The sequence below is a fragment of the Nipponia nippon genome, unplaced genomic scaffold (assembly GCF_047370975.1).
Source record: "Nipponia nippon isolate SJK-2023a ecotype South Korea unplaced genomic scaffold, ASM4737097v1 scaffold_5, whole genome shotgun sequence".
NCBI classification, from domain to species: domain Eukaryota; kingdom Metazoa; phylum Chordata; class Aves; order Pelecaniformes; family Threskiornithidae; genus Nipponia; species Nipponia nippon.
The window spans coordinates 72,467,808-72,477,736 of NW_028262369.1; the positions used below are offsets into that span (position 1 = coordinate 72,467,808).

Sequence of the window (9,929 nt, forward strand, 5' to 3'; positions counted from 1 at the left end):
TAGGACTAGGTTTTTGCATAAACATGTACAGGAGATGCTGTCAAAGTCGTTACAGGTACCTTCTGCAAGTAAGTAACTTTGCTGGAAGTGAAACGGTGATTGGTAGAGTCTCTGAACCACATCACAGCAGCTCTAACTAGACAAATAGAAGACTTGACAGATTTTAATGGTGGCCCCCTATGGAGCAGAGCTGAGAAAGTAAGTGTTGGCATGAGCACACAGGCTCCCTCAGAAAGGCAAAACACAGGGTCAGAGGGGAAAGGTTCATCTTGTCATCACTGCTTTCTAACATGTAGCCACTTCCTGTTTCTTCTGAGAATGGTGAATAAGAAATGAACTTGAATTTGGGCAAAGCTTCAAGGTTTTTATTGAATGGTACATAACTAATAAACAAGATTATACAGTGTCGGTATTTTCATGGAAAATAGACTCAGTTAAACACAGCAACATACTTCTGCCTTTTGCATAGATGCTAATTTAGCATTTGTAAAACGCAAGGCCCCAGCAGAGCTGAAACATCCTCCCAGCAACAGCCTAAGAGGACTCCTGCTGGGCAGCCTTTCCCTCCAACCGAGCTGTCAGCACTGGCTCAGATATTATCAATGTTAACTCCAGCACAGCACTGCTGGGACACAATGCCAGTGAAAGAAGCTGAGATCAGGCTTTTAGAGCAGCAGTGTCATCAGTGCCAGCCTACGGTGATGCCTCTGTGGAAGCGCAGAGCACTAATGCCAGAAATGGAACGAATAAATAGCAATGCAGGGAAACAAGTCAACATTCCTTTGTACATTAGTGTGCTCTTCTGCCTCTGCCCCCCAGACCTATAAGATTAGCCTTGCAATGACACACAAGCCTCTGTCGCAATAGTGTTTGGATTTCAGTTGATCAGTAGACATGGTGAAATTTGACAGTAAGATGCTCAGCTGCAACAGCAATAGCTCTTAATGCTATACATATATATATGTATATATATATAGACTACATATTGGTACAATACAACTGAAAGAATCAATGGCCTAATGTAGCCATTTTTATGTGACAAGGTTAACCTTGAAATATTAATGCATAAACTATTTATTCTCCTCCAAACCACAGAAGTTACAAAGAATATTCTCTCTCCTTCCCGTACACCTTTGTAATAAGACAATTAATTTTATTTCTTTAACTTAAGTGAATTAGCAGACTCTCCATCCCAGCTAGGAAACGGTTTGTCTCTTTCCTTGTTTCAGTTAACAGTGATGTGGAATGGAATCACTTTTTTCTCTAGCTTTTCAGAAGGCATTTTCACATAGACCCCAGTAGTGAGACATCGTCTTCTCTTTATCTATAAAATACAGGAAGACAGTAAAATAAACAAGTGATCACAGCATAATCATTGACCAGCACATTTTAGAGAAAACTGATGGATGTTCTGCCTTTACTGAGTAGAAGGTATTCTAGACACCTTTCCCTGTCTCCCCTCTTTGCAGAAGATCCATCGAGACCATTTGAGGGAGAATCAGGAGTTACAGGGACCATCTAGCAAAAGACAGAGTCCTGCCATTCATTGAGCCCTTTGCAGGTGCTCCTGCTGCACAGTTCAGTGTTGGTTCAAAACTAGGAGTGTTTGCACCGAACAGTTTCATTTAGCTTCTAGGGACAAGGGTGGATTGAAAAATATGGGATGGGATACTGTTTGATTTTAAGCTTTGGCATCAGGTTTCTTTCTAACAGACTGTGAGTACTCCAGACCCCCATGGAAAGAGGCAACCCAGGCATACATTTCGCATGCTATTGTCTTTGTGCAGACATTTCTAGCTGTGAAGTTAAAAATACTCTGTTACAATTCTCCCCCATCACAAGGGGCAGCCTCTTTAAATTTGCTTTGCACAGAGGTGAATGGTGAGAAAAAGAAAAATCAAATCCTGGGATTTTGTATGAATGAATCAGTTGTGAAATCAGAGTACACGTGAAGACTGTTGCCTTTGATCCCAGAAGCATCCAGGACTCCAACCTGTTCTAAGCATTCAAACCTAAGCCAAGGGTCAGTCCAGCTGATGTAAGCTGACTGCTTTCTGGTACTCTGGCAACACATATGAGCCATAAATAAATCTAAATGGCAGCTCCAGCAAGTTCTCTTATTTTGCATTATTGTAACAGCATTGAACCAGTAAAAAGGAGCATCCCAGTGTGTTTGTTCCCAGTGTTCTTCCCTGATTTTTATTCTTTCTCCTTGTCCTCATCACACAAAGGAGTGTGATTAGCAGGATGGGGCTGAGTTGATGGGACTTACCGCTTTGCCCACGAGAATGGCTGAGATGATGATACTGTAAAGAAAAAATCCTGAGGCAGTAGCTCCTAATACCCAGAGATATATGGCAGTGTCTGGACAAGGTTCTGGATCTAAAACATATGATATCACACAAGTCATTTCACACATGAGCTTCATAAGGAAGCCCCTAGAGTCCTAAAGAAAAAGAGCCCCTAAAGAAAAGCCACATTGCTTTTCTTTATCATGTGCTATCCCAGGATACTACCAGGACTGAGCTCTAAGTCCCTGCCCACTCAACCTCCAATGAAAATAGGCTTTAGCTGTAGGATAACATACATACCTTACTCTCTGCTGTTTCTGCACTTATATATCTAACTGCCTAGACATACATGAACACTGTATGGTGTTGCTTATGCTGTCAGGCATCCATACATTGCTAAATACGTTGCATGTCTATGACTATGTTTGCTTTAGGTGTGTGCAGGGAGACCTAAAAGGAATAAGAGCTAATCATGATTCTCAGAGCTTGAATCAGTGTTCAGCCTCACTTCTTAAAAACAGAACTTTGAAAACCTTTGAGACATAATAGCAACTTCCTTAACCTGGGAATATCACAGTACTGTAAAACTGCTTGGCTTACCAATGACATAGAGATGCGTCCCATTTCCCTTGTTCATAAAATAGGGTGGAGGGTACATCCGCTCCATCTTGCAGATGTAAAGACCAGTATCATTAGCTTGCAGGCCAGTGAGGGTGAGGGTCACATTGTTTCGGCTAGGGCTAACATGGCACTGAATGACGTCTTCCACACTGAACATTTTAAACTCCGTTGTGTATGTTGAAGCACAAATTTCAGTGAACCGGTCACCCGTCTGTTTAAGCAGAGTCACTCGAATTTCCTTTGCATTCCCAATGTGCTTGTATTTACACACCAAGCTGGCAACTCCTTGCCTGTTGGCCAGTACCATTGCTGGCTGAGTCACTTCCATTACTGTAAGGAAATAAAGAGCAGGACGGTAAGTGAACTGTCAAGAAATGATCTGCAGTCATTTACTTGAAACCTGCATAATAGGAAGGGAGTTCTACCACTTCCTATTATCCATGGGTAATTCCTAGAAATGCTGCTAAATCCTCCCAAAAAAAAGGACTCCAAGACCACAATTCATATAGGCACTGCATTAATATACTTTAAAAAGCTCAAGAAGTGCTTTGAATACTATAAATGGTGTTATAAATCTCAGCAATTACTTGTTCCTTAAATAGTAGGTAATTTGGCCCACTTAGTGGATCAATGATCTGCATTCTGCAGTTTCCCTCAACACAAACTTTTCAATACACATATGAAAGTAGAAAAATAGACTTCAGATGGTAACGCTGAAATCTGAAATTTAAAATTAGGCATTTAAACAACAATTTCTGCTTGGCAGAAATAAGCATGTTCACATTTAGAAACAAAGAGGTTGACATCCTGTATGGAACATGGAACAGAACCATTAGGGTAACAGTAAAACTGAATGGAAAACCTGTCTGAATAGTTTTGTTTCTGATCTTTTTGCTCTGCGTTTTTAACCAGCTATTCCCAAGCCACAGTACAGCAACACACAGCAAAGCCTGATAAACATACTGCAAAAAAGCATTGCAAATCTTAAAGGGAAACTAGTGTACCATATACATCCCCACTGGCTGCTTTTTACAACTTCTGTACTCTATCCTGCTACACAACGGGAAGGCACTGACTTTTGCTTTAATAAGCTGTGAACACTCAGTATATTATACTATTTGTTCAATTTCATTTTGTATCAGTCCATTTCGGGGCAGGGCTTATCTTCTTCAGTTCTGCAGTACGAGGATTTGGGAGGAAGAGGAGTAGAATTTCTCCATCCATTCAAACCTCTATATCCATGTTATAAGCTGCCAACAACTTCACTCACAAGGCCTGGTTTGTCAAAATCTTTCTTCCTTCTTGAGCTGCTCTGAGTCCTGCCCAGCCTCTCTACAGATGCTACTGGTCTAAAGTCTGTGTCTGGTTTTCCAGATAGCTCGCAGTGCCTCAGGACCTTGTTCCCAGACTGTCCTATGGAGGGGTCCCATGTCATCTCCCTCTCCCTGTTGTACCCAGTCCATCTCCTGCAAAGTTGTGAAACTGAGAAAATGTAGACACCCCCAGCTACCTTGCCTCCTTCATCTACCCACCTTCGGCAATGGCAGTGGCTGTGCAGAGAAAGCCCACGGTGACCAATATTGAGAGCATTCCTGCGCTGGGACAGATGCTGAAGGGGCTGAAGGTGACTGATGCCTTCAGACTTTAAGACAAACTGGAACTCTCAGGACTGGAAAAAAGGCGACACCTTTCAGGATACTGAATCTTCGAAATGTTTGAACCCACACAGAGTCAGTGTGTATATATATAGCTTTGATCCCAGATGCTGTACCTGAAAGTAATATGAAGCTTTGTTTTGGTTTTACGAGAAAGGAAGTAGTGGGTTTGATTAGTACGTGCACAGTTAACCTCAAACAGCATGAACAAAAACAACTATTCAGCAGATGGAAAATATATATTCAATCTGAAACTGCCATCCATTCTGCTTTAAGAATTGGGGGAGGAAAGGTAATCATCCAATAGAGCAGTTCAGGCCCTTTGGTGCTGCCAGGTTGCACAAGAATAGCACTTAATATTTTAGCAATCATTAGGTATTTCCTACTAGGACAACACACAGAGAACTACACTTCTGCCTAATGTGGCACAGTGAATCAGTGCAAGCTAGCTTTTTTATGGAGGACTTCCCTCCGCCCCCAATTTCTTTGCTTCCTTTAATGTTAGTGCTTTTGATGCTTAAAAATTGCTGCCCCCTTCAAAATACTGATTACACTTGCACTTCATCTTTTCATATCAGCAATGTGACTTGATTCATAACCCAGCTTCGTTAGGCTTTCCTGTTTCCAAGAAAAAAATGATCTATCTAGGTTTATAACTAATGACTTCCATATCTATACAGTACTTTCCCTACTTAGACTTTACTGTCTAAGTACCTTGAGGTCAACAGATGAAAAACACTGCAGGAGCTTTGATTATTGCTATCTCTGCTTAGAGCACCTGCGTCATTTCAAATTTCAGTGAAACAGTTTTCACCCATTGGCCTTTTAAGAAGTCATGTAAGCTCCGAAAATCATTTTGCTTTTTTATGTGATAGACTGTCATATCCATGAACCATTGCCTAAAGAATTTCATAAAAATGCAGTTACACTTCAGTTACACTGAAGGTCATCATTCATTTTTTTACCACACTTTGAGAAGTTCTTTTAGAAGGTGCTTCATCATTTATACATGTAGATCTAGTAGATTGCAAAGACATACTTTTGGACTGCGACCTAGAAAAACTAACAGCATTAGTCCTTGAACAGTAATCTGCCCAATCCAAAAATACAGGATAAATATTTGATCCTGAAATCACATAAATACCTAATGATATAAATAAATTTACTGTTTCCATACTTAGGTGATGCAACAATTGCTTGTAATGACAGATTCACAGTCAGTTTGATCTTAACCAGCATTCAAAACAGAACTGATGATAATTAAAAATATGGCTATGGGAAAATGAAAAACTGCTCCCTAATAATGAGTCAGGCCCATATTGTATTACTGGTTAGACAAGCTTAAATCAATTTTAATATTAAATTTAGTATTAAATAAATGCTATTGCAACATCGTGTACCAGAATATCAGTGAGATTTATGGCATGAAATTACCAGGCTATGCCTGACATTTTCATATCCAGAGTAGTAACCAAATTACCTGTCCTATGTATCTTTTGGGCTTGGATTTTGTATGCAGTTAAACAAATGATGCATTTGAGCCTCATCAGCCATAATGTCATCTCCTGATAATTGATTGAGCTGGTGCAATTAACCACTAAACACTTGCAAAGGATTGCCATGTAAAACTCAGTGCTCACTGCCCCACATGTCCACAGTATCTTATACAGCTAGAGTGAGAGGGAGTGTTCTGGCACTGTGCTCTCTGGCAATTGAGACTGCTCTGGCAAACATTGTGTTTCCAGTGGTACTCATCTTGTTTCCTGGCTGTTTTGTTCTCAGGGTGCCTTTTCAGATGGACTGCTTTTTACTTTTTACCCTTATTCCTCCTTAAAAGCCTCATGTTATGGTGACTGCTCTTCTAAAAGACACAATATGTCTCCCTGTGGAGTCTCTTGAAGTTGTCTCTGTCTTCACAGCCAGGGCAGCCTGAGGTGAGCTCAGAGTATCCCCCTTCCAAGGGATAGAGATCACCTTGCTATGGTGCCCTCTATCCTTGCTAATCAGACTTTGGATCTTGAGTTAACGTATGCAGCTAGCAGGTGGATGATGCAGTAGAACACAGATCTTGTTCCAAATAAGATCTCTCCTTCACTGCTCCAATCCTTCCCAGCTCAGTTATGGCATGGAACAAGGTATTAGTAACTGAATGAGTTCCCCCCTAAAATAAGCTCCACAAGAATTGCTGGGAATGACTTTTCTCTCTGCTGTGCCCCTCTTCTAACTACTCTTCAGCTGATGGAGAGTCTCTGGACTTCTGCTTGGCCCGCCTTCCCTGTGAATCACAGCCATGCTTTGTGGGCTACAGCCATAGGACCTATCTTACCTAGTTACTGCGCCTTCTTGTCTGTGTAGTCTGGTATCTTCCTGCCCTGATTTCCTCGTCTTGAGAACGTTTTTTCTTCCACCCTTTCCCCATAACTGGAACCTGACACATGGCCTAGGGCCAGGGCAAGGGAATGGGTGAGAGAAGAGCCCTCCCTTTGACTTTGAGATTCAGAAGGTCTTTCAGGAAGAATATTCCTCAGGCTGTCTCCAGCAGCCTGTGCTTTGCACTTGCCATGTCCAAAAGCTCAGTGTAAGATAAATCTTTCCTTTAATGCATGAATTTATGTCAGAGTACTCTTTGTTCTTAGAGGTGATATTAACCCCCAGATCACAGGAAGCCTTTATACTCCACATATGCTACCATAGCAAAGTGTCAGAGGGCCTTGCAGAGCTAAGCTGCAGAGCCTTAAACTGAGGAATCAGCTTAGGAGTGGTTCGGGTCTCACGGCCTCTTTGAACTTAGCTCGGAAAGGGACATGCAGTTTATACTGAACACTGGACTACACTACTGTGATTAGTCAGATTGCTAGTAAGTTAAATAACTATGTTTCTCATGTAAGTTTCTTTCTCATTTTGGGTTAGTCGCTCACATTTTAGTGGTTTGAATTGCTTTTCTTCATTGAATGCTTCTTAGGGCAAACCTTCCTGCTGACACCCTGTCAGAATTCCCATTGCAAAATGTTATTATTCACAAAATTATTTTCACACTTTAAAGCCCGTCTCATGCTGCTCATGTTTTTTTCTTCTATGACAGGAACTTGCTTGGTGAATTGCTTGAGATGTAATGGGGAGAAGAGAAGCTTATCATTTGCATAAGTATCTGGTTTCAGGATATTTTGTTAAACTCAGAATGTGAGATCATGTCTTATTATGTTAAACAGTTCACGTTTTTACCATGTTAGTTTGCCACAAACCTATTGGGGTTTTGAAATGCACTGTCATTTGAAAAAAAAATCCGGACCTCTAAGTGATATGGCTGAAGAAAAAATCTTTTCTATAACACAATAGGTAAAGAGAAAAGGAAATAACACAGTGACTGGAAAAATATTGTTTCATTACCATTAAAGGACTAAAACCTGATTAGTGTAAGTAAAGGCCTAGATATGACCAAGTTTGGTGGATCTGTCTTGGTTTCTGAAGGAACCACAATTCACATCACAAAACCACTGATTTTTAAGTCTCTCAGAAATGTGGCCTTTCTGTCAGCTTCTAACCTGCCTGGATTTACAAATGCTGCTCTCTAGTCCTAAGCCTGTGCCCTCAGTCCAGCCTCAGCAGAGGCGAGGACAGCAGTAGCTGAGGAATTTTCCATCCAGTACTTCTCAGGGCACACAGGGTTGGTCTTCTTGTGTACTTCTGCTGACCAGCAGATTGTCCAGAAGGATTTGAGATGTGTGTGGATGTGTGAGCATCCTTTTTCTTTGTGTTACAATTGTTGGTATTTCCCTTTTAGAGTCTAGGCTTTGTTTCTCCTACTGTAAAGTTAATTATATCCAACAGGCTTTCCTGAAATTCAGGGCATCTATAGTTATCTAACACAGAGGGAAAATTGCCTCCCAACTTTTCATGCTAACAGTTCTCAGTTAGCCTCGAAGGTCTGCATTGTACCCCTTACCTGGCTGGGTTTGCTACACGTTATTTGTAATATTCCATACATGCCCCAATAGCAACCAGGACCCCTGCCTGTGCAAATGTATTGCCCCCTCCCCATGCATATGCAGCTTACAGTCAAAATGTAATATCTGAGACTGTATGGAAAGAGATATAGACAGAAGTGAGAGGAAATAAAGAGAGAGGACTGAGAAGCAACACAGGCAAAAAGTCTTTACACACCAGCTTCCTTACTCTTCTCCAGTTTCCTGTAAGGGATTGTGGCAAGGGAGAGATTTTAAGATGAATTTAACACAGACCCTGAAGTATCTTGGCAGATGTTTAAGGACTTACCTTCAAGAAAGGAGCTTTCCCAAGCAGAGCACCACAAATCTCTTGTTAATAGGCCAGTCGCTTGGGAGCGAATACAGCATAAAGCAGACACCGTCATCCCAGTGCGAAAAAGCTAGTCTGAAAGCTAGTCTGTTTTCAGGAATAAGCAAAAAAGAACCAAAGGAACCCTCCAGGTCTAAAAATAAAGCAGTTAAGTATATCCTGTGATGAGCTGCAGCTGTGGGGACATGGAGAAATACTGGAGAAAGTTTTACTTCTGCTTCCATTTATCTCTTAAAGCATTGTAAAAAGCAAAACCAGCAAAAGGTAGCCATATTTCTGATAGTCTCTGGCTCTGACAGTACAGCAGTTTGCATTTAACAAGAGACATAAGAATGAATCATTATCAAGCTTTGCTGAAGACATGTGAGGAGTGCTGTTCTCCTCAAAAATGAGATGTGTAAGAAATATTTTTAAAGGGTACAGATGAGGAGCATAATTCATATGTGGTATATAACTTAAGAGCCTACTTCCAGTTTTCACAGGGCTAATTAAGACCCTGATTTTAAAAAAAGAAAAAAAAAAGATGGCATTTCAAACTACAAGATCAAAGCAGGACTCCTGGAAAACCTAGAGTCAAACCTTTATATTTAACATTTATAAAGCAAAGGACTGAAAGAAGTTTACATAAAGGAGATAGTGCTCCAGCTCAGTGGACATACAGAGAATCCAAATATTTGAAAGACAGGAGACCCAACAAGGAACGGCATTCTCCTGGGCTCACAGTGGGAAGTTCTGTTCAAATCCAAGGGATGGCATGAGCACCTTCTAAAGCACCTCTTTGAACTGATGACAAGTGGGTAATGAAGATCAGCTTTGTTCACCAGTCAAAGTCTGGAGGCCATTTCTGAACAGTTAACGGTTGGACTTGATGATCTCAGAGGTCTTTTCCAACCTTAATGATTCTATGATTCTAACGCAAACTCACAAGCCTTGCACATATCACTGTAAACTTTCAGTAACATGTGGTGGCCCATGGACCAAAGGCAAACTGATCGAGCGTATCACTTCCATACATCAGGGCATGAATCCTACAGATCTTAGACATAAT

General features: G+C 41.0%; 1 protein-coding gene across 1 annotated transcript; it reads right to left on the reverse strand.

Moving 5' to 3' along the window:
• Window positions 1–357: 357 nt before the first annotated feature.
• CTLA4 (cytotoxic T-lymphocyte associated protein 4) lies at window positions 358–4,598 on the reverse strand. The gene is made up of 4 exons (XM_009462305.2): window positions 4,445–4,598; window positions 2,892–3,242; window positions 2,273–2,382; window positions 358–1,324 (listed from the first exon to the last, which is right to left on the reverse strand). Exons 1-4 carry the CDS (start codon window positions 4,500–4,502, stop codon window positions 1,226–1,228), a joined length of 618 nt encoding a protein of 205 aa, XP_009460580.1. The 5' UTR covers window positions 4,503–4,598; the 3' UTR covers window positions 358–1,225.
• Window positions 4,599–9,929: the final 5,331 nt, after the last annotated feature.

Excerpts from the sequence above, each read along its gene's own strand:
- CTLA4 (XM_009462305.2), bottom strand. The coding sequence starts at position 4,502 with ATGCTCTCAATATTGGTCACCGTGGGCTTTCTCTGCACAGCCACTGCC. Across the intron at positions 3,243-4,444 it reads AGCCACTGCCATTGCCGAAG|TAATGGAAGTGACTCAGCCA; the intron begins GTGGGTAGATGA and ends ATTTCCTTACAG. Across the intron at positions 1,325-2,272 it reads CCATTCTCGTGGGCAAAGCG|ATAAAGAGAAGACGATGTCT; the intron begins GTAAGTCCCATC and ends TGTATTTTATAG.